This window comes from Acomys minous (genome assembly GCF_964271855.1).
Source record: "Acomys minous genome assembly, chromosome: 14".
NCBI classification, from domain to species: domain Eukaryota; kingdom Metazoa; phylum Chordata; class Mammalia; order Rodentia; family Muridae; genus Acomys; species Acomys minous.
The window spans coordinates 99,219,071-99,243,455 of record NC_140496.1 but is presented as its reverse complement, the minus strand read 5'-3'; the positions used below and the strand labels follow the sequence as shown (position 1 = coordinate 99,243,455).

Here is a 24,385-nt window from a genome sequence, read left to right as displayed (position 1 = left end):
GTAATGGCCCCTGGATTACTTCTTCTGCCCCTTCTGCTCTCTTATAAGTAAGGTGGACAACCACCCAGCTCCATTGTCCTGAGTACAGTTTTTGCTGAAAATGTCACAGGTCATTCCAGACTCGCAGGAGCTTTATCTCCTAAATATATGCTCCTCCACTGATCCTAGCCACTGAGAACACAGAGTCATGCCCACTCAGTTTCTCCCACAGGCGTGGTGGGAGCTCTCCCTTGAAGACTGCCACAGAATCTTCAGGTGCTCACATCCACTCACTCATCAGTGATTGTTTCTACTTTCCTTTGGTAACTTTTCTCTCTCCTGTGACCAAAATCCTGACAAGAAGCAACTCAAGCAAAGACAGTTTCACTTTGACTCAGCGTTTGAGATGACACAGACTGTCCTGGTGGGTGAAGGGACTCTGGCCGGCTCGCATGTGGTGACCATGGCTCTGGGAAGCCTTGTCTTTCTTCTCCCTTCCCTCTGCCTTGCTGAAAACTGTTATATTATATTCCTAAAGCTAGCCATCAAGGTCTGCTCGCTTACTTGGCCACTTCCTCCTCCTGAGGCTGACTACCAAGGACCTGCTACTAAAGTATTGAAGTCCAGCAATCAAAAGCCCTCTTTGGCTCACTTAATTAACACGCCCAGTTAAAATTAAACACCTCCTCCTAACTCGAGGTTTCCCCTTGTACCTTTATAAAGTGGCATTTGCTTATGTGCCATGTCTGTCTCCTCTCTGTCCAGAGGCGGTCCTTTGTCCTCCTCCAGGACAAAGACCCTGACCCCTTCTTTGTTCCCTTCCACTTCTCCCCCAGCCGCTGCTATCTCCTGTTGCTGTGTCTTATTCCCTGCCCTCTGTCCCTCTAGGGCAGATAAATCTCCTTTGTGCTGAAAACTTGGTCTTGGGGGTCCTGAGTGGGGAAGGTACGCTGGCGGGAGCTGCCTGGCAGGAGCATGTACTAACTCCTTGTTCACATCTCAGCAGATTGGAAACAGATAGAGCAAACAGGAAACGGCCAGTGACGTACTTCCTGTGGCTAAGACCCATCTCCTAAAGGGTCCACAACTTTCCAGACACCACCAGCAACTGGAGACTAAATGTTCAAATGCACAAAGCTGAAGGGGTAGTTCACATTCAAATCATAACGTAAAAGAATAAAGGGGAAATCTGCCTGTGATTTTCCCCCCACAGCCATCACACTGGCCCAAGCACATCCTTCTTTGTCTAATTCTAACAATTTTACTTACTCACTCATCAACTCCGTCCCACAGCTTTACCTGTGCTCAGCACAGCTACCTCCTAAGTGTTCTTACCTTTTACTCCCTGCGCTGGTTTGAATAGGTTTGGCCCCATAACCTCAAGTGTTTGAATGCTTGGCCCATAGGGAGTGGCACCATTGGGAGGTGTAGCCTTGTTAGAGGAAGCGTGTCACTGTGGGACAGGCTTTGAGCTCTCCTATGCTCAGGCTCTGCCCAGTGTGGATCAGTTTCCTGCTGCTGCCTGTGGAGCAAGATGCAGAGCTCTCAGCTCCTTCTCCAGCACTGTGTCTGCCTGTATGCTGCCATGCTTCCCTCCATGATAATAATGGACTAAACATCTGAAACTTAAGGTGGCCCCAGTGAAATGTTTTCCTTTATAAGACTTGCAGTGACTAGGAGTGGTGGGGCACACCTTTAATTCCAGCACTCCGGGAGGCAGAAGCAGGCAGATCCTTGTGAGTTCGAGGCCAGCCTGGTCTATACAGAGAAACCCTGTCTGGGGCCAGGGGTTGCTGTAATCATGCTGTCTCTCTTCACAGCAATCAAACCCTAAGACACCTCTATTATGACAGGCATATGGTTAGGGTATTGGGAAAGGACGTAGATTCTCAATGACATGAACCTAAAACTTTGAGATGCTGCCCGTTCCACAAGGTATACTCAGCACTACTCAGAGATGAACCAAAAAGAGCAGTGTGGGGGCCTTACACTGGCTCCTGGGTCTGGACTAACAACAGCATAAAGCTATAAGGTAAACCCACAAGAACAAAGAAATTTAACTATCCTTTCCTGGCCCAAAGCCAACAGGCTGAAATGTGAATTCAGGAACAACTACTAGAGAGTTTCAAGCAGCACACATGAGGACTTGTGTTTGGGGCAGCTGAGGAGGCTGTTTCCTACAGAGCCGCAGTATCTCAACTCTAATTCTTACGACGTCACCTCCCCCTCTGTGTTTCACCCACAATTCCCTACCTCCCACCCCCCACTATCCTAAACAAGCCCTCGTATTCCCTTCTTCCTCTGGTTGGAATGACCTTCATATGTCCGTCTTCTTCTGCCCACACGTTTATATAAAATTTTCTCTCTTTAAATAAGTCACCCATATTCCTAGCTTGTCAGTTCTGTGTCTTATATTCCACCAGGAGACACTGCCTTGATTATTAGTGTGCTCAGTGATTTGCCATCCACAGCAAAACAGCAGCATCTCAGGCAAGTGTGGAACTTCTTCTGACCTGAACAGTGAACATGGGTGCTGGGAGATCTCGCACCCATCAGCACTGAGCACCTGGAAGGTGCTGGCAGTAGCATGTCAAGCCAATGTCTTCATATGAACAAAAGCAGCTGTGTCACACACAGGCCATGCCATTTCCTGAACTCTCCCGTGCTGTCCTATGGGAGAACTCTATGCATAAATTGGATACCTTAAAAGAACACTATTTAGCTGGGCACAGTAGCACATGCCTGAATCCCAGCACTTGGGAGGCAGAGACAGGTGGATCTCCATGAATTCGAGGCCAGCCTGGTCTACAAAGTGAATCCAGGACAGTCAAGGCTACACAGAGAAACCCTGTCTCAAAAAACTAAAACCAAAACAAACCAAAAAACTATTTAAAGCACAGCCATAAGTCCATCCGTTTATTAGTTCCCTATTGGCAAGTAAGAAATTGCCCTTGCATTCAGCAGCTTATTGTCAATGTCACAGAGAGGGAGGGGCCAGAGTCTGAGAGAGGTCAGATGGATGGCTCTGGTTCAGTCTGTGGGTCTCTCCAAAGGCTGCGGGCATCTGAGAGGACCACAGAGTCAGTCCTTTCAGCCAGCCTTGGCGAGGGAGTCTGGCTTCTCATGACACTTCATTACGCATCTTTCTGTGGTGGCTAACGGTGTCTATCCCTGCTCCAGTGCAGGCTTTGATGGTAGAGAACCTTAAATGCCATAGGTGCTAATTAACTATTTCTCAAACAAACATATTATTCAATATCACACGCTTTGTTCACCTATAATTAGCATTTCCCTAGTACAAGCACCTCCCTCGGCTTTGCATGCTACATATTTATATTAATGGAGAAAAATATATTTTTTCCATTACTAAGAATTAAATGTAGTAAACAAAATCAGTAACCTGTGGGATATATTTTCTCTTATCTTCTTGGTTTGTACTTAATACTTTCATCAGTACGTGAAATGCTAACACCTGAGCCTCCTAACTTTCTCTCTCTCCCTTCAGTCCTGCCCTAAGAATAAATACTATGTCCTCTTCTTTTTTGAAGTTGTCTTTGTTTGGTGGGCTTTAGGTTGGTTTAGGTTTTATCTTTGAGATAGTGTCTCATGCAGGCCAGGATGGCCTCCAACTCATACTGTATCCCTGAGGATGGCTTTGAACTTCTAATCTTCCTGCCTCCTCATCCCAGGTAATAGTATTTCAGGTCACCCAGGTTCCTTACATATACAGTCTTTTCCTTTTATTTATTTTTTCCTGATTCAGAATTGCTTTGTAAAAAAAATTATACAAAAATAAAAATGGATAGGGAAAAGTGACTAACTATATCCTCTTTAGGACAAAGAAAAGTGTGCTCTAAGAAACTCCCTAAGTTCTGTAAAAGGGACAGTTCCAAACAACCAACGGCATTCCCAAAATATCCTGGAATGCCAACATAGCATTTTTGTGCTAAAAAAAAAAAAAAAAAACTTCAACTTTTATGCCAAAATAGACTTTAAAATTGAAGCTGTTAAAAATACATGCTTAATTTAGCAGCTTCTAATTAACTGGGCTTTTTCATGGGTGGGGTCGCTAGGGGTGTGCTGCTGACTCTTGCCACCGAGGAGTGTCCTGCTTCTGAAAAGCCGTGCCCTTGGCTAAGAATAGCCGAGAGGGCGGTGGGATAATTAAAAAGCACTTGGCATAATTGACGTTCTGGTGAGGGAACAATTAAGTCTCAGCCTTACGTGCTGGGTGTACACAGCCTACTTTAAGGCTTCAGTGTGGCTTCAGTATTGGAATGTGTGGCCTTACAAGGATTGTACTGAGCTGCAAGCAACTGACAGTGCACCTGATAAAACATGCTTGCCCTTCCTCCGTAGGCTCAGATGATTAAAAGTTCTGCCACACCTACCGGAAACATAGAAACTCATCCTTTAAAAGTTAAGTTTCTAAAGGACGAGTTTCTAAACGTTAAGTTTCCACTGGGCACGGTGGCACACGCATTTAATCCCAGCACTTGGGAGGCAGAGGCAGGCGGATCGCTGAGAGTTCGAGGCCATCCTGTTCTACAAAGCAAGTCCAGGATAGCCAAGTCTACACAGAGAAACCTTGTCTCGAAAAACAAAAAACAAAACAAACAAAAAAGAGTTAAGTTTCCATTCTCACTCAAAGGGAGACAGTGGACAATTTAAAAGAGCGATCACTTGCCATGTCATCACTTCTCAACCTGGCAAGAGTTAATAATCTCAAATGTGGGACTCACTGAAGTTTCTTGTCCCTTTTATAAGTGGGTCAGATTATTCAAAGAACTGGACTTTGCAGATTAGGGGAAGACAAATGGCAGCTAATTAGGGACTGGACTCCAGATGAGAAGCATATGAAGTTGTATTTGTCAAACTGTGTTCCTCAGCACTGTTTCCATTCATTTTCAAGTAAAAAAAAAAAAGTACATTTCCTAACCGTTAACAGCAAAATGAAGTTGGAAGCTAAACATCACCGAAGAAATGAACATTAGTGAAGAAAGAAAGTAGGAGCTGCCTGTTTCAAACTTGAAAAATTGCTACACATGGGGTATAAATAAACACATTTCAAAACAAATCCAACCCCAAGATGTGATTAAATTCAAACAAGAGAATTTTTGAATGTTGCTTTGGGCTGGAATAAAAATATACTGACACGAATCTGTCTCTACTCCCCTGTTCTGTAGAAATTCTGTAGAAACAAAACAAAACAAAGTATACAGAAAGCACATGGGGGCTGGGCTTCTTACTCAGAGGAGTCAAGCACACATCTTAATTTTCTCCTGTAGTCCTGTGTCATAATAAATCAGCAGCCGGTGAAGGAAATTTCCACACAGACAAAGCATAGTAAATAAATATAGACAAATAATAGCGGGTAAAATCACCATTTTACTACTCCTTAACAAAATAACGGATTTGGGCAAAGGTCAACAGTAGCTGCTTAAAAGCATTAGGTTAAAAAAAAAGCTGGCCTAATTATTTTAATGAAACAGTGTGACATCACCTGAAACACATCCATTTTAACCCTGATGGATGTAACAATCAGACTCCACAGCCCCCTCATGTGATACACCAGAGACTGAAAATGCAGCTCCATTTAGGAAGTATTTTTGCCAAAAAAAAAAAAGTAAACCTGAATTCAATCAAGATTTTGGCCTAACTACTAGTTTACAGGAACTAGAAATGAGGAAACATACTAAACAATGTCATGAGAATAAACTAACCAAATTCAGACTGTGGGAAATTATATACGGAGAAAGATGGTCCAGTAAGTGTCTTGAAAATAAAGACAAATGAGCACAGACGACAGGCACTTCCACCAGGGCAGTGTGGTGGTCCTGATGTGAGCAAGGCCATCCAAGGATGCTAGAACTGATACCCAAGAGTGGTGCAATACTAATGACAGCATCACAACCTGGACAGCTACTTTATGAAAGGCACGGAAAAATCAATTGGAAGACTGACAAAATGAATCAATAACACACCCAAGTGCAGGTAAGAATCGCAGCATCCATAAATGCTATGGACTATGAAGGAGTTATGAGTTAGAGTGAATACTTTTCTCCACAACACGAAATTCTGAAGACAATTTTACTAATGAATAGGTGTAAGCAGTTGAAATGAAACCAAGAAAGTATACCGGTAAACATTTAGTAAGTATGATTTAATTTCTCTTCCATTTGCCTTAAAAATCATTAAACCTGAGGCTGGAGGGGTGGCACAGCAGCTAAGAATACTCCCTGATCATGCAGAAGAGCAAACTGCAGTTCTCTGCATCCGCAAGTGTAAACGCCAGCTCCCGGGGACCCAAGGGGCTCAGCAGGCATTTGTGCCCATGTGTACATGCCCCAGACAGACACACACGCACATAATACAAGTGAATCTTAAAAATTATCAGTAACCATTACACTTTATTTGGCTCATTTTATAATATATCTGTGCCAACTTAAGACTACCATAGGCAATTTAATTGTTTGTTTTGGTAAACACAACTCTCCCTAGGAGTCCCACAGTCATGCCCTGAGTATGTGGCTGTGGAATCCCTGAACAGCAAGAGGCTGAAGAATCACAGCCAGGCCCTTCCTCCTTTGAGGAGCGTGAGGCTGCTAGTTCATCTGTGGCCTTGGGACTGGGAAGTCACTGTAGCTGCATAAAAGTCTATATGGAACTCGGCCCTTACCATTTTGTATGGCCTTGCCTCACTAAACATCACTCGCTTGGCTAAGGCTTGCTCCCAGCAGAACCATGCAGCCCATCACTGGTGAGGCTCGCATCAGTACCTTACTACCTTGGCATTCCAATCTCTCAGTTTGGGTGTTTGTATGATTGGGTCATCAGTTATAATCTAATTCTACCAAGAATCAATTCTGTAAGAGGGAATTACTTTCCCTAAATATTTATCTTATAAAAGATATCCTATCAAGCCTAAAGGCTTTTCATATGTGAATATATGGTGACAATCTTGCATATCATCCACAGTAATGCCCACAGTTAATTACTGGTTTAATGGGAGGGAGTTGGGGGTGGTGTGTATGTGGCTAAATGTTGTATACGGGTGCACTGATGTACTCATACACATGTGGAGGTCAGAGGTCAATGTTTGGTGTCATCCTCTATCACTCTCCACCCTGGTTTTGAGGCAAGGTCTACTAACCCTGACCAGCCAGGCCCAGGGATCTTCCTGTTTTACCCTCTAGGACCAGAGTTACAGTGCTGGCTCCTCTGTGAGTGCTGGTGATTGGAACTCAGGTCTTCAAGTTTGCATGGTAATCAGTTTACACAGTGTACAGTCTCTTCAGCCCAGGTCCAATCGACTTTCAATACAGGTTGGGTGGAGAAAGAAAAGATGGAGCTGAGGCAGAAACAGCCTGGCAAGACACTGGTTTCTACCTCTTTGCAACTAGCTGTGAGTGGTATAGAGGTACCATAGAATAGGAGGCCAGACTGGTAAGAGATGTGAAGGGATCAGGCTCACTCTGTGTGTGTGTTTGGGGGGTTAGAGTGAGGAGAGGAGAGAGAGAGAACATATACATACATACATACATACATACATACATACATACATACATACATATGTAAGTACACACACACACACACACACACACACACACGTACACACATGTATAACCTCAGATCCAAAGCCCTCTAAGAACCAAAGCACCATAGCTTCCCTAGGGACATAAGATAGAATTCACATGACACTTGCTAAGGAGAGCCTGGAACATAAGATGAAAAGCCAGCAAATGGAAGCAGACACAAAGAGGTTATAAATGCGGACACTACTCTCAGGTAGGCTAGAGAACCACGTGAATCACCACCTGTAAGCAACCCCGTGGACTTTTTAAGGAATAGTTTTACATTAAAATATATATTTTTAAAATTTGTGGTGTGGTTTTCAAAAAGTTAAGAAGCTTTATCATAAGTCACAGAAAGAGGCCGTAACTATCTTTGTGTGTTCATGATCAAGTGCAGCGATTGGCACATAGTGTCATCCATGAGTTTTCCCATTTCCTTATTTCCCTTTGGCCTGACATATACAAATTAAAGGAGTTACCACTGCCTCCTGTGGCTTATAGGCCACATCTGTACTGGAAAATAAGATCTGAGTCACCAACTCCACTATTTTACCTTCACATCTCCTATTTTCCAGCATGATCAATCATGACAATTTCACATGCATGCATACAGCACAGAATTGCTTGTTTTGTTGAGGCCTTCTCGTCAGAGCTGTCTTCATTGAAAACTGCCCTTCCTTGTCACTATTTAAAAGGACGGGTCAGTTAGAGTGGTTTTCCTAATGCTGCAGAAGATAGTTAATCCAGGATGCTTTGCGGCCGTTCTGACTTCTTATAGCTCTTTAGGCTCACCGACACATCCTGGTTTCCCTGAAGCCCTCGATCCCAAGATCTGTCTCACTCTCAAGCAAACTTGGCTAGGTGGCCACTCCATAATAATAAGAAAGCCCATATCAAGTATATAAATTCATTCAAAAGACAACAGAGAGCCCCAGAAGCAAGGATGACCGGAGAGACTCATTTTCAGAGGTAAGTGAAGGATTCCCAGAAAGGGCACAGGCTAAGAATTTCAGCTTGGCCACGCATGGAGCCACAGCTGCGGCTCAGTACCCTGGCAAAGGCTTTGAAGATCTCACATGGCTGGAGCAACAAAGCTGGAGGCAAAGTTGGATCAAATGCATGGCTGGTTTATACTTCAGCATATTTGTCAGGTTCTGAAGCTATGCAGGGTAGGAGACTAAAGAGCTAAGCAGAAAACCACAGAAAAGCAAAGCATAATTTCATGCAGACTCAAACAGTGATGAAAGACAAAGACCTACCAGAGTAGAAAGCCCTCCAGCAAATGGGCTGGAAGGATTGAAGGGAGTTGCCATTTTTGAGGGTACACCTGCCAATTCTGGACATGACTACAAGCTGTGAATCCCTTGTGGCCCTTGGCACAAAGCATCTCTGGAGGGCAAGGGATATCAGAAACTAGCAGAGGCTTTGGTGGTTGTACTGGAATACAGAGAAAACCGAAGATGAACACAATTCATGGTCTTGAAACGTTGGTCTTCAACAGATAAGATGTGTGCCGAAATCTGGACTGTCTGAGGAAAGTGCCTAAAGCGTTGGGCTGAACGTTGTAAAACACAAGTCAGAATTTTACTTGTCCCCTGTCAAAGCTGAAGGGGAGCCAACTCATGAGACACTCATACCAAAGCCTAAAGGAACACACCATGTATATACATTTAGCCAAAGATGGTGTGTGACTTACTAAGATAATAATGCAGTTCCAACTCTGCTAATTGGATATATGGGCTTGTTAGAGATGCTGTAACAAAGGATCACACTCAGTGGCAAAAATGACTGAAGTTTGTTTTATCACAGTTCTCAAGCACAGAAATCTAACATCACTCAGCCCTCACCAGAGGAGCCTCTTCCTACAGCAGAATGACGATCAACAGAGACTCACAAGTGGAAAATGTGCAGAGAGCAAGCAAGAGACTTTGGAGCACTTAGCCTTAAATGAGGTGTCGTCAAACCCCTCAGGGTTCAGGGATCTACCCAAAAGAGGGTGTGAAAACATTTTAAGAGCCAGAGCTAATGGGTGTCTCCAAGAAGACAGTGTGTTCAAGACATGACAGCATTGAAGTGCGCATGGGTAGAGAGACTACAGCAGCCTGTACATGCAAAACCTGCACAGCTCAGGCCAGACAGGGTCCCGGGACTCAGAGGGAAAAGTGAGAAGAAGAAGAAGAAGAAAAGAGTGAATGTGAGGTCTGAGGTCGCTCCCCTAACCAAGAAGTTGTTTGCAATTGATGCCTGCTGAGAAAGGGGAAACCAGTTTCACTCCAGGGCAGGCTCCATTCCTAGAAGTAGTGGGTCAACATAAAATGAACTTAATGGACTTTTTTGACAGAAGTTTTGTTTGTTTTGTTTTGATGTTTTTTCTTCTTACTGTTGTTGTTGGCTTGTTTGTTTGTTTTTGGAGAGAGAAAGAGAGAGGCGGGGAGAGAAAGTGACACAGAATTTGAAATTGGAAAGATGGGGAGATGGGAAGAGTCTAGGAAGAGTTGGGGGAAGGGAGAAATATGATAAAAATATATTGTGTGAAAATTTTTCAATAAAAAGTAAGAGTAAAGCAGTAAGAACCAGTATTAGCTTTGTTTCTCCTGACCCTGTTTGTTGTCTTACATACGACTCCTTTTGGCTCTATACATGTTTAGGTCTTCCTCTATTTCTCTTCCTGTGTGTGTGGTTTTGTTTGTTTGTTTGTTTGTTTACTTGTTTGTTTTTGGTATCTCTTTCTTCTATGAACAGATTGAAATAGGTTGTACTCCAATGTTGCTGTCATCCTCATTTTTAACTTAGTTACCTTTTAAATGCCCTATCTCAATACAGTTACATCCTAAGATATTGGGGGTTGGCCCTCAACATAAAAAGTGTGACACACAATTTAATCTAACCATTGGGTTACGGTGATCAGTACCTCTTTACACGATCTGCTCAACATGGCTTCCTCCCACCTCCTCCCACACCTAGAGAGACTTGCCATGCTGAAAGTCAGCCCATCATAATGTTCTTCTTGTAGGTTTCTAGGACCCTCTAGATCCTTCTATTTCCCCATTCTCTCATGCTTCTCTCACCTAAAGTCCCAATAGGATGTCCTCCCCTCTGACCCACTTTCCTGATAAGTGAAGACTTTCATGGGACATGCCCCTTGGCTAGTTAAGTTTACATTCTTCTCTGAGACCCAAGGCAACTTCTAGCTGTAAGGATTTATAAAATAAAAATTAAAGTACATGAATGATTTCAGAAAGGCTAAATTAAATTCTTTAAATAAGACAAATTCAAAACAATAAGGCTGTTATACTGTTAGTCTAGAAATACAAATTTATGAGTCTATATGGCACTTCACTATAACTTGCCTATAGAAACAGAACGAATTTTAAAATGGACAAATAACAAGCATTAGATGGGGTTACATTAAGTTGACATCTAAAACATTGTTGGAGTGAGGCTATAGCTCATCAGTGAGTGTTTCATGAGAAACCCAGCACCAAAAAAGAAAACCATTACCTTGTCACTATTATAATGAAAACATTTTCTTCCATAAAGATTATTTGCATAGACTTTATTGTTTTGAGTTTAGATTCCCTTTTTCTTATGTTCCTTTTTAAAAAATGATCCTTATATTTAATTATAGAAAGATTTTTTTAATTGTTAAAACAAAAACATGGCCCCAGTACAGAGTTACAACATTTCTAATTAAATAGTTACACAATACATTTAGTTGGTGAAAGCCACATATGTGATTATAGCCAGCTAAGGTTATTTCACCTACTAATGTCATAGTTGCCATACTTTGTGTAAGTCTACATAATTTGGGGAAAAAATGAAGTTATCCAATGGTACATTGTTGTCACTAAGCAATATGATAGGAAATCACAGATTTAATCTTTATGTCTTTAACAGTAATTATCAATAGCAACTTCATTTAGTAATGATATTTCTATTACTGTTAATACCTACCAAAATAAAGCCAAAGTATAAATTAAATGAGAAAAATACTTAAATTATTATTTAAAATGGATCTTAAATTTTGAAGTTTTAAGCAAAATTTTAAGAAAAGAGAGTCACAACTAAAATAAATATTAAGTAATAAGTAATCTTTTGAGATCTCAGTACCATCTCCAGTTCAGTATATCAGAAGGGAAACATGTAACACACAGGATTTTTAATACATTTTTTTTACTTCTTCGTTTTATGTATGTGGTGTTTTATTTGAGGTGTGACTGCACACTGTGTGAGTGCTTTGTGCCCCAGAGGCCAGAAGAGGTTCTCAGATCAACAAGAACTGAAGTTAACAGGTGGTTGTGAGCCGCTTATGTACGGGTGACGGGAATAGAACCTCAGTCCTCTGCAAGGGCATGCAGTGTTCTTAACCCTGAGCCATCTCTCCAGCCCCTCGGGATTTTCCTTCTTAAAAACGAAAGAATGTTGTTTTAATTCAAAACCCCTGAACATTTTGTGATCGATCAGAAAAGAAGATAGTGTTTGCAAGGTAAGGCTGGAGTCATTTACAAGTTTCTACACATAGATGGGAGTCAAGTTAGTCCCCCAGACCTTAGGCTTTTATTTTTGTTTTGTTTTGTTTTTAATTTCACTGTTACCCTTGACTATTGTCCTTTTTGTTGTAGTGTTGGAGAAGCAGGAGGTATTTGTGCCTCATCTATTACTGCAAAAGAAAAAAAAAGTAACAATAAACTTCCTAAAAATCAGAAAAGAAAGAAAGAAAGAAAGAAAGAAAGAAAGAAAGAAAGAAAGAAAAAGTAAGCCCTTGACCATTCTATTTTGCCAATAAAGACTCAGGAGCCAGATGTGGTGAAAAACCTGCTGGCTCAGAGAGGCAGCGAAAGCACCCAGCTGACCTTCCTACTCAGCTCACATCCCAATGGAGAAGACACAAAAGGGTCACTAGCTCAGCTGACACACCAGAAGGAGACGGCTAAAAAGGTCAAAGGCTTGCTAGCTCAAGGCCCCAAAAGCCAAAGGCCAAGGAGCTGAGGAGCTCAAGAGCTAAGAGCTAAAATCTCAAGAGTAAAGCCCAAGAGCTAAAAGCGCCAGAGACTCTTAACGCCACACACTGTCTAAAATACCCCTCAACTCAAAGTCCCTCCTGCTCTTTAATTCCTGTCAGCTGGTTTCTTGCTCCACCTCTTGGCCTAGGGTTAACTTCATTAAATCCTGTGTACAGAAAATTCTTGGATTAAAGGTGTGTTAGGGCTCAACCACAAGAAAAAGGGATTTACAGTTCAATCTTAGGGATCAAAATGGGATCAACAACAGATTTGTACAGTTCATAATCTCAGGAATCTCATGGGATCAAAGACCCTGAAACAAGGGGATGAAAGGAAGTGGGGACCCAGAAAGGGAGAGAGGGAGAGGAGGAGGGAGGGAGAAAGGGAGGAAATTTTTATATCACTATCTTAGTCCCACCCTGGAAGAAGCATCAAGACTTTAATTCCAAATGTTTCAATAGTGGGAGAGACTATGAAGCCTCGGGAAATAAACAATTCACAAGTCTCAGGAAGTCCCCCAAACTTGCAAGAGTCACAATGCCCCTCCCTCCTCAAGTTTACATAAGCAGTAAAGAGGGCTGGGGAGAGAAAAGACTGACCTGTCCCTCTGAAGCAACACTGTACAGAGACTGCACGGTTTCAGCTTCCAAGTCATCAGTCATTGGAGTAATGCAGCTGCCTTTATGTCACCCATACTCTGGAAAAGAAATTCCAATAAACTCATTAGTTGGTCAAGTTGGAATTTAGTATAATTATTTCTTTGGTCTGTTAATGGTGCCCCATCTGGCCCGAGTTGGGGGGAAGAGGAGGAGAGGGGGAGAAGAGAAAGGAAGGGGGAGGGGCAACAGAGGTGAGGCAGTAGCATTTCTCAAGGCACAGATTCAACTCCCCTTCAGGACTCTCTCTCACAGCTGATTCCAGCATTTGCAGGGTGGTTCACGCAATGCACCAAGATGCCATGAATTCTGAATCTCTACCTTTGCCGAAAGGAAATGCTAACTCGTAAGAGAACTTCAGCCCTTGGTGATCCAGACACTGGTGATAGTGGCAGCCAGGTCTTGGGCGAAGGTGGTGGGCCCTTCACAGAAGCAGTCTTGAGACCAGCAGGCTACCACTTAACAGTCACAGCAGATTAAACATCAGAGCCTGGGCCCGCAATCTATTTGACTGAGGCTTTTCCTTGTGTCAGCCAGGAACCAAGGACCTGGCAGCTGAAACAGAACTCTAATCTCTGGCACAACAGGCTGCTTTCATGTGGTGGCAACCGGAGCCCTGGCAGGATCAGATGGAAACCAGGGGTTTGCCTGTCACTTTTCCCATGTGCTACAACGTCACGGATGTGTGTGGGGTGGAGGTAATGACGCTGAGGCCACTCTTAGGGTTTGGTGGGCTTTCTCGTTTCTTCACTCAGGTTAGACAGCTCTCTCCTGATTGGTTCCATTTTATGCTTCATTTGTCTACACACACCAGGCAATCACAACTCACTAGGCTCTCCACAATAGGGCCTGTCCTGGTCAGGGCGGATATTGCTGCAATGATGAGACACCACGAACAAAGCAACTCAAAGAGCAAAGGGTTTATTTCAGCCTACCCTTTCAGGTAACAGTCCATCACTGAGGGAAGTCAGGACGGGAACTCGAAACATGGCAGGAACCTGGAGACAGCAGCTGACGCAGAGGCCATGGAGGGGGTGCGGCTTATTGGCTCGCTCAGCCTCAGGCTGGTCTCTGTCTGTCTCTCTCTCTCTCTCTCTCTGTCTGTTTTTGTTTTTCCAAGACAGGGTTTCACTGTGTAGCCCTGGCTGTCCTGGATTCGCTCTGTAGACCAGGCTAGCCTTGAACTCAAACGTTTGCCTGTCTCTGCCTCCCAAGTGCTGGGATTAATGGGCCCTCCCCTGTCAATCACTAATTAAGAAAATGCCCTACAGCTGAATCTTAAAGAGACATTTTCTTAATTAATGTTCCCTCTTCTGAGAAACTTCAGCTTGGGTCAATTGACATAAAACTAGGCAGGAGAGGGCCCAGCATTGCTTTTCCACAAACCTGGCTTCTGGAGTCCACCTCTCAGCCTGGCTCTTGGATGCTTCAGGAGAAGGAACGCTGCTCCTGAAACCAGAGAGGCCGCCATGACCTGCTGTCTTAGCAGCAAGCAGGGAGACTTGATCATTCTCTGAGATTTGTCAGAGAGAAGAGCTGTAGTCCCGCTGTGCTTGGTGGTGACCACCCCTCTGCAGTTGGCTTTGCAGGGGCTGCTCCTGAGGCCCCATGAGCGCATAGAGCATGTCTGCCAAGAACACACGGTGGTAACGCCTGGCTTCAGTCTGTTGGGACCCAGCTGTCTCTGCAGGTCTGCATCGCTACCTTCCCATGAAAAGCCCTACTTCCCAGTTTGACGTTTTCTCCCTGTGTCCACCCCTCCCTCTGCCCAATCCAGTCTGCTCGGTCAACATGGGCACTTGAGCTGAACTCAGACTCCCAGCATGGCAAGCCAGCTTCACCACCCCAGGCCTCACCATGACTGTACACCCTCACCCTAGTGGCCACCATCTTAACTTCAGGAAGCCATCTTTTCACTTTCCCTCTTGTCTAAAATTACTACAGCTCTGAAAATCCCATCCTAGTGCTCCCTTCTTGGATCCTGACCTCTCACTACTCCCACCGTCCCACTCACTCCTGCCTACCTAACCTGCCTCCAATAGTTTTACTCATCTGGGTACAAAATGAACAGAGAATTGTAAACTGCATTAGGAAAACCAAACCAAACAGGAGTTTGAATGGTTTCCTCAGACTACATGTAGGTTGTCCACACCCCTGCATCTCCATGTATCTGTCAACTTACATATGCTAGCAAAAATATTTTGTGTTCCCTATGAACACAATATTTGGGGATTTTTAATTTTTCAAATTAAAAAGATAAAAAAATTTTTAAATGAATAAAGCAGAAGTCAACAGCTAGAGCAGTCTTTAAGTTGCTGCACATTCCTTCTACGACTGACCATGCTTACCTCTAAAGACGAACAAACTTCATTTGTTGTGTGCCTTATCAGACCTGTTGACCCCAGAGAAACTTGAAGGGGCCCCTCTAGGGATGTGTTCCCACTCTTTGTAGTTGAGAAAGAATGGTTGCTTATAACCAAAAAAGTCTGGGGGCAGAAGAGTTCCCAGCAGATGGCAGCGTGGCTCAGAGGCCCATGAGAACTGAGGTCTCCACACCTTTCACCACTTGGTCTGCCACTGCTCAGCAGATGTGCACAACAGGCTGTTGGCAGGTGTCGAGGAAACCACAGCCATAAGCAGGCAAGGAAACTTGAAACTCACTTGTGAGGCTTGGAAGGCAGGAAGGCCAGCAGACCAAAATAAGAGAAGCCTACTTAAGTAGAACCAATGGAAGACAGAAGAGACCCTAATGAAAACGAAAATATAATGGAATTACATAACTCAAAAGAATACTTTTAGGAACTAAGAAACACATAAGTTTTAGATTAAAAATTCCCAAAAGGGGAATTACTGTCTTCCAAAACTTTATTAGTGGTCAAAGAAATCAGATGGGTGACCTTACAAGATGCCTAGTGACAGATCCTGAATTGAAAGAAGGCCAAGTCACATTGAGATCAGATCCAGAGAACAAAACCAGGAAGAGAGGAACACAGGAAGACATGAGAATAACTGAACAGTAAAAGAAAACTTACGTAACTTGAGAAGAAAACCCCTCAAATCTGCTAGAACAGTGGGGAGACAAAGCTGCTCAGGGGCCATGAGGACTCTGGGCCTCAAGGTCCTGGGACTCGGTGCTTCACAGGGAAACATGAGGCACAGACACTGAAATTCCTGCGATCCTGCAAACAGCCACTGTTGGGTTCTGGCCTGATCACTGGCTACAAAGCAGCACTGCAGGAATGCTGTTGTCTCTTCTTCCACACTCTAGCTCAAACACGGCAGGTACCAATATTTAAAGGCTAGACCTAAGTTACCCTGAACAAAATGCAGTGACGGACAAACAGAAACCATTCAATAAATAAGTGTATCCTTGTGAGAAGTCACTATCTTTATTTTTTAAATGTACGTGAAAGTAGGACAGCAGGAGTGAAGACTGCATGCGGAGTGGCGTGCCTCCCAACTGCCAGCTGTGTGAGGGGGGTAGGTTGCTTGACTTCTATGTCCTCTGTTTCCTGAAGAGTGAGTGAGTCGCTCATGAACCCACATTTAGACTGGACTGTGGCAAGTACTTAACAGCTAAGAAACACTCCCCATCTCTACTATGGCTACACACACACAGAGAGAGACCCTATCCGCCTCTATGAATGCTTCTACCACTACTACCACTATTAGTACCATTACTTATTATCATTATTATATATTATCATTTGTGGTACTGAGGATTGAATCCAGAACTCATATGTGAGGCAGGAGATCTACTGCTGAGGTATATGTCCAGCCTTTTTTCAGTCTTTGAGACAGGGTGTTACTAAGTTGGCCTCCAACTCACTCTGTAGTCCATGCACATCTGGAACTTTCAATCCTCCTAGCTCAGCCTCCAGAGGCTGAGGATATAAAGCCTGTGCCACAATGCCAGCCTGAGTAATCTTTTAACAGCGAGTGTGTCTTTGAACAATGTTCTCAAGTCCCTGTGCAAGAGGACCTATAATCACTTAATCTCCAGAAGCCACATCCATCCCATTTCCAATACCTCACGGTGGCACATGGTGAGTGAGATGACAGGAAATAGATTCTAGGTCTCTTTTTGGTGTCATGCTAATAATAATGAAGACCTTATCCCACTGGGACTGGGCTCCACATTCTGATTGGTTGTGTTTTCTGTTGTGATCTCTATCTGTTGTAAAGAGAAGTTTCCTTGATGAGGCACAAAGACTACACTTACCTGTGGGTCTAAGAACAAATGCCTATAGGTGGTTGTCAGGACTTATGCTGGTTTAGTAAATTAGTAGTTGTGAATTTTTCACCATGACTTCACCAGCACTGAGAAGTTAGGCAAGTTTCTGGAAGCATCTTCCAAAACACTAATGCAGATGAAGCTCAGGCAACACTGCAGAAGCAGGACGTGAGGACTGTGAGACCAGGAGATCAGGGGTCTGCTATAAGATTGTGTTTCCTGGGAACATCAGAGCCATACCCATTAGGACACACCAACATGACCGCCCAAACATAAGATGACAGAGGATGACACAACGGCCATGCCAAAGTGGACAGAGGACAGGTCGTGAGGCCTCAACCCTACACAAAGAGCTACTGGCAACTGAGGAAAGCCAGGAGCAGGAGAAACGGTCTTCCCCAGGGAGAGCACAGCAACCAGTTGTCCAGTACATACATAAAAGTAACATGATATAGACTAACGAGCTTATATTTACACACACACACATACATATACACTCACACACAATAACAATTTGTGAAAAAGAGAAGCCACAAATTTGAAGGAGAGCAGAGAGGTTTTGGAAAGAAGAAAAGAAAAGGAAAGGAGAAATATTATAATCTCAAACTAAGGCACCAGCCAAGGACAATACAGGCGGTAAATTTTAAACCCCTACTCAGATCTAGCCAATGGGCAGAACAGTCTCCACAGTTGAGTGGAGAGTCGGGTATGACTTTCACATGAACTCTGGTGCCTCATACTTGACCATGTCCCCTGGAGGGGGAGACCTGGTGGCACTCAGAGGAAGGATAGCAGGTTACCAAGAAGAGACTTGATACCCTATGAGCATATAGAGGGGGAGGAAATCCTCCTCAGGAACAGTCATATGGGAGGGGAATAAGGGGAAAATGGGAGGGAGGGAAGAATGGGAGGATACAAGGGATGGGATAACCATTGAGATGTAACAAGAATAAATTAATAAACAATTAAAAAAATAATTGTATTATAATCTCTAAAATAAAATAAAAGGCCATATCCCAAAGCCTGTTGGTGTTGAGAACGCGTAACTTCAATCATCTTGTGGCCATGGGAAGAGCAGGTAAGCTGTTCTTCTGATGCTGCAGCGAACACCAAGGCTTCAGGGCATCTGTAGAATAACACCAGATGATCCCTAGCACGAGATGGAAGCAGGAGCTCCGCCTCCACACACAGCCTGGACGCCTATAAAGGAAGCAAGGCCACCAACATGTTTCCCTCTGTTACCATCAGCTCGCACTGAATAGTTATGATCTGATATTTCATATTTAAAGTCTCATAGAAATGATGATAGAAACTCAACATACATACTTGAAACAATACAGTGAGACATTTCCTATTCATAGAATGTATGTTGTACCATTATTAAAATTAAATTTCTGAATATTTTATTCATAGAGCAGTGAAATATAAAACCAGAAAATACATTACTTAAAACCATTTACTTAGCTCAGAATTGGCCTAGATTTGTTACAAATTGACTTCAATGGTTCATAAGAATAATTCTGATTTTTTAAAGCAAGGAAAAAAATACTTTAAAAATTATTTTTTTAAAAAAGAATGAAGCAGAATACTAAGAACTATCATTTTCTAAAGTTTCAATTAGATAATAAATTACATTTTAAATATCTTCACATACAAACTCTAGTACTAGTGACCTATAAATTATAAGAATAACAATCCGTGGAATTCAACAATTTATCTAAACATCGTTGCATAGGAAATTTGAAGAAACTGCAAGTAATTCTTCATGCTCTCATTTTGATTCTCCGACTTCTCAAGGCTGTGCTGTATTTCTTTCAAACATAAATCCTGATGCTGGGCTTTCTAAATGAAGAGAGAAACAGATAATCAATATGGCATTCATATGCCAGATGAAGAGTTATAAGTACATATATAATAACTGAATAAACCATTTTTTCTGAAGAATTTTCAAATAGCACCTTCTTTAAAACATAGTGATTAAAGCATGTTGATCATTCTGCGTTGACGGTTGACTGTAATACTTTAACTTAACCCAAAGGCATTACACATTTAACATGACTGAGATGATTTGATTTAGAGAAGTCATTATTAGCTCCTATTATGTTTATCATAACATCTTTTCATATTCTTTTTTGCCAAAAAATTATGTTTTATCCCATAAGACTTTCACTGTTTTAAACTTTTTAATTCTATAAACTTTACTATAAAAAAAGACCTTGTAATTAAAAACAACAACGTGCTGTACCATTAGAACTCACATTCTGAAAGGAAGATGTTTTAAAAACGGATAGAATCCACGTGAATGTTTTCTCCTGAACTCTTTTTAAAAAGTAAAAAAACAAAAACAAAACAAAACAAAACTTCATTCATGTCCTTTGATGAAGAAGTTAGATGCATACAATTTTTGAACTTTGGTTGTGCACAGATTTCGAGGTGGGCTGCTTACTGCAAATGCTTCAGGTAAGACGTGTCAGCTAAAACCTAAACACACCAGAAATGGAAACCCTTTGGGTCTCTCATAGCAGATATTCTGACCCCAGCACCTGAAACTGAGCAGCACCAGCAGGAGAAGGAGGGCGCTGTGTGGCAAAGGCCTAGATTGGACCTCACAAGTCACAGAACAAATGCAGCTGGTCTTTATGGAGCATCCGTAGGAGAAAACAATAGCCACACAAGTCACACACTGCAGGGGAGAGTGTAAGTGCAGATGAACTTTGGGACAATAAGTAAGGTTGCCATGGTTGTGGAGCAGTGAGGTCATCCTTCAAACTGTGCATTCGCTCCACCTCTCAACCAAAGTACTTGGACCAAAACCATGAAAAGGTCTGCAGTACACCGTGTACTGTGAAGACAGGGAGCCCATCATACGGCCAGGCTCTGGCTCTGGCTCTCTGAACACTCAGAACTCGGTGTGGCTAGTGTATGTGCACATGAATGCTAGTTACCCACTGCGCTGTCTGTGCCCTGGAAGGCACAGAGCACATTAACTCATTTCTAGTTATTTCTATACTTAGGCTCAGAATTCTAGATAGTTTACTAATATAATGATTATCAGGCTTAATAAAATACTAAACACAGAAAAGAGAAATCCACCTCATCTTCATTTATTTTTTCAGGGGCTCCAATTGCACAAAGAGCATCAGGCATATTTTACAATATCAGGAATTCTGATAGGGAGTTTCTTTTTAAGTTTAGAAACCAAGCAAACAGCTGTATTAAATTAAAAATGTTTCACTGTTATTAAATTTTCATTAAACATCTGAAGGCAATAAGACTAAATAGTATATGTCAAAATAATTTAACTTTTGAACCTTTTAGGTTTATAAATTTTTAGAGACTTGCAAATGAAAAAGGAGTTTTCACTGAGCATCCATCTCCTGGAAACATAAGATGCCAGCATTTTCTATGTAATTATCACATAGACAGTTATTATGTGATTTAAGCACAACTAATGCCAGCTTCACAAGTATTTTATGCCAATAGATTGTTTCATGAATATTCAGGGAAAAATATAAGAGACTAATTAAACACAGCCAAGTTTGCTACCCTCATTTCATGGCTGAGTGGATCAAAGTATCTGTATGCTTTACACAGATTGGACGATGGTGAATATTAAAATAATACCTTCCTAAGATATAATAGTCATTAATCAAGGCAGATATAAAGATCTAGCTCACAACTATTTAAATTGCATGTATCTTTAAAATATGAAAATTTGGGACTGGAGAGATGGCTCAGAGGTTAAGGGTACTGGCTGCTCTTCCAAAGGTCATGAGTTCAATTCCCAGCAACCACATGGTGGCTCACAACCATCTATAATGAAGTCTGGTACCCTCTTCTGGCATATATGCATGTAAACACTGTATACATAATAAATAAATTTTAAAAATCTAAAGAAAAAAAGGTGAATAGTGTGCTTGCTGGGCAGTGGTGGTGCACACCTTTAATCCCAGCACTTGGGAGGCAGAGGCAGGTGGATCGCTGTGAGTTCGAGGCCAGCCGGGTCTACAGAGCTAGTTCTAGGACAGCCAGCACTACACAGAGGAACCTTGCCTCAAAAAACCAACCCCCCCCCCCCAAAAAAAGGATGAAAATTCAAATTCAAATAAATAAAACTTGAGTAGCTACTACATGGAGCTCTCTGGGAGCAGTGGTTACCCAAAGATACTGAGCAGGGAACCGCCTGAAGCTGCCACAAAACAGGGTGATGAGATCTCTGGTATGATTGTGACAGCATAATTTTGCATTTTTATTACTTGTCATTCCTAATATTAGCAGCAAAGCGAAAGGCTCGGCTCACCTCCATCTGCACTTTAAGAACGAAGCTCCACCACATGGAACGCATGGTAACTGTTCACTTTTATAACACGAGCCACGCTAATACTTACACTGTTCATTCTGCCCAGAAGTTGGTTTTGTTCTTCATTTTTCTTTCTAAGCTCAGTTTCCAGATCTAATATTTTATTTTGTAAAGCTCTCTCTCTAGATGACATCTTCTCTACTTCTTCAGAAACCTGTAATTTTCATTAAGAGAATAAAATAACTAAATACACTTTCCTTAAAATATATGTTGAAGCCCTGATATAATCATAGTATACTTCTTTTTTTCCTCAAGTAAATACTAGTTGGGTATTAAACAATTCCATTAGAAAATATTTCAATGTATTTTACCTTGAGTTGAGGAGCTAGCTCCATTAGTAAAGTGATTCCCTAGCATATGCAAGGCCCTAGGTTCAATCCTAGTACTGCAAAGTTTAACTTGAAGAAGCACATAGAGTATTTATGTGTCTATGTAGCACACATATCTGGAAAGTTGACTTGAGATAGGGAAGTGTGCACGCTTGCACTGTTTGTAGTAGTTGTTTACAGTCATTGTGGTATCTGGGATAGTGGTGGACACATAGCAAGACCTCAATGGACGCTGATTACGTGTCCAGACAGGCAATGGCAGGGCGGTGACCACACAGCACCTAGGCCCACGCGTGAGACTGGCAGCATTGCATTACTCACTCTCAATGCAGCCTGACTGAGAGTTGTCTCTCCTGGTTGCTTACGTTATGTTGGTTTGGAGACTCAAGCCTGAGAGCAGAGGTAGAGGCTAAGCCGAGAACAACGAGCTAAGCAGGAAGCACTGCTCTGAATGAACTCCGAGGACTCGGTTCTAAGTTCCTGTGAACATTCACAGAACTCTTCACGAACGCAACAGGCAAGGACGGCAGTGAGTTCTCAAGCCGGGAAGGAGAAGGCCAGAGACACACCCATGCCCTCGATGTGGACAAGGGTGACAAGGCAAAGATGGCTCTTGTCAAGAGGTCAGACATGAGGGACATTGCCACAATCCACTGCTGCAGGAGGGAGGGGAAGGCAGCCACCTGGGAGAAGGCTAAGAGCACCTGGCATTATGCTGAGCTCAAGGCAGACCTCTCATTTTCCTCTCAGAGCTTGTGGGGCTGAGAAATCCGCAGAGCTCACCTACAACTGGCACCACTCTTTATTATTTAGCTTTTATTGAACTTAAATTGGTTTCTTGGAGCTTAAGACAATTCAAAACACTGTTAGATATCAGAGTTTCGCCTTGACAGACTGACACTAAGGACTTTGAGGAATGCAATAAATAAGAGAGTTAGAGGGGGAGGATTTAAAGTTTGGCTTAAGTCATGACAGGTTTGGCCGGCCAGCGTTAAGTGGAGATGCCAAGTAAAGTAGACTGGAGTGGGGTTGGGCACGGGAGTCCTCAGGGTAGACGTGGTCACTGTGTTAACTCCACTCATCCTACAAGGAAGGCCACCTGCCCCATTTTGCTGATGAGGAAACTAAAGTTTAGAAAGGCAGCCTTCCATGGTGAGGGCACCTTGCATCAGATCCAGGATGCAAATCTGCTGCTGGGACTCCAAAGCGCACTCTATGGTCTTTCAATGTGAGATTTCAAGTTGTTTGATACATTCATCTCTTCTTTGAGACCTTCCCATCGTCCCCTTTCACCTGGGTTGAAATACCCACTTTTTCTGGTGTCACTTGAGCCCACTTCTACCACAGAACCTGCTGTAGGATGGACCTTACTACACTGCGTGTCCAAGGGCTCACTGGCTCTTCATCCTTGGCCTGTGAAGCACAGTCCAAGTGCCCACATGCCAAGAGGATGGCTAACTTGAATGTGGGCTCAACAGATTTAACTGGAATACAATTCCTGTATGCACTTGTTTGTATAATAATTATTTTTTATAGAGAAGTTGAGCTTCAGAGCCTAATCAAGACCAAAGCCTGTAATTATTTATTTACACACACACACACACACACACACACACACACACACACACACACACACACACGCAGCTGTGTGGAGGGGTCACACTCTCCAGGGCCCCCTCTGCCCATTCCCCGCCACATCACCATGCATCTGGAAAAGCAGTCCTGGCCCTGTAATATCTCTGCGCTTTGCTCCGAGGGAAAATTAAGTAAAGAACAAAAATGGAGCTGCTCCCTCCAGCCTGTCATCAGCACGGAACAATGACTGCAGGCTTGGCCATGGGAGGGGCCCTGGCAAACTCATTAGAAGCGTCTAAACAAAGGCCATCTGCACCTTTTGTCTTCCTTCTTCCAAAGCAGCTTCCAGTTGCCTGGACAGTGCCGTGTGCTCTGCAGCCTTCTCTTTCAGCTCCAGCTCGCTGCGCTGCAGGTACTCCTCCCGAGCAGCCAGCTTCTTCTCCAGCTCTTTGTTCTCCGCATCCATCTGCTCTAATTTCCTTTATGAAGATATATATATATCATATCTATATATATCTACATATATATCATACACGCATATATAATAGTGCAAGGGGAAATGGAGCATCAGTTCTAAGTCAACTTACTCTTTAAGGTTTTCACACTTTAACTGAATGAGATCATTTTCCACCTCAAGAGAAAGCTTAGTTAGAAAGCTATCGTTTCCATCAACCT

The 24,385-nt window shown here is 42.8% G+C and overlaps 1 protein-coding gene and 1 long non-coding RNA gene across 8 annotated transcripts in view; both read right to left on the bottom strand.

Annotated features, from left to right (window-relative positions):
- Window positions 1-11,222: 11,222 nt before the first annotated feature.
- Window positions 11,223-14,901, bottom strand: LOC311582855. The gene is made up of 3 exons (XR_014774279.1): window positions 14,599-14,901; window positions 13,156-13,253; window positions 11,223-12,213 (listed from the first exon to the last, which is right to left on the bottom strand). It is a non-coding gene; the product is annotated as an uncharacterized lncRNA (long non-coding RNA).
- Window positions 14,902-18,832: 3,931 nt separating this feature from the next.
- ODF2L (outer dense fiber of sperm tails 2 like) overlaps window positions 18,833-24,385 on the bottom strand; it is a 34,734-nt gene continuing 29,181 nt past the window's right edge. For all 7 annotated transcript variants that reach the window (XM_084757287.1, XM_084757293.1, XM_084757291.1 and 4 more), the window contains 4 exons: window positions 24,298-24,383; window positions 24,027-24,189; window positions 21,835-21,960; window positions 18,833-19,288 (listed from right to left, as the gene is read on the bottom strand). In XM_084757287.1, coding sequence (XP_084613413.1) covers window positions 19,160-19,288; window positions 21,835-21,960; window positions 24,027-24,189; window positions 24,298-24,383 — 504 coding nt within the window. In that variant the 3' untranslated portion in view covers window positions 18,833-19,159. The remainder of the gene's footprint in view (window positions 19,289-21,834; window positions 21,961-24,026; window positions 24,190-24,297; window positions 24,384-24,385) is intronic.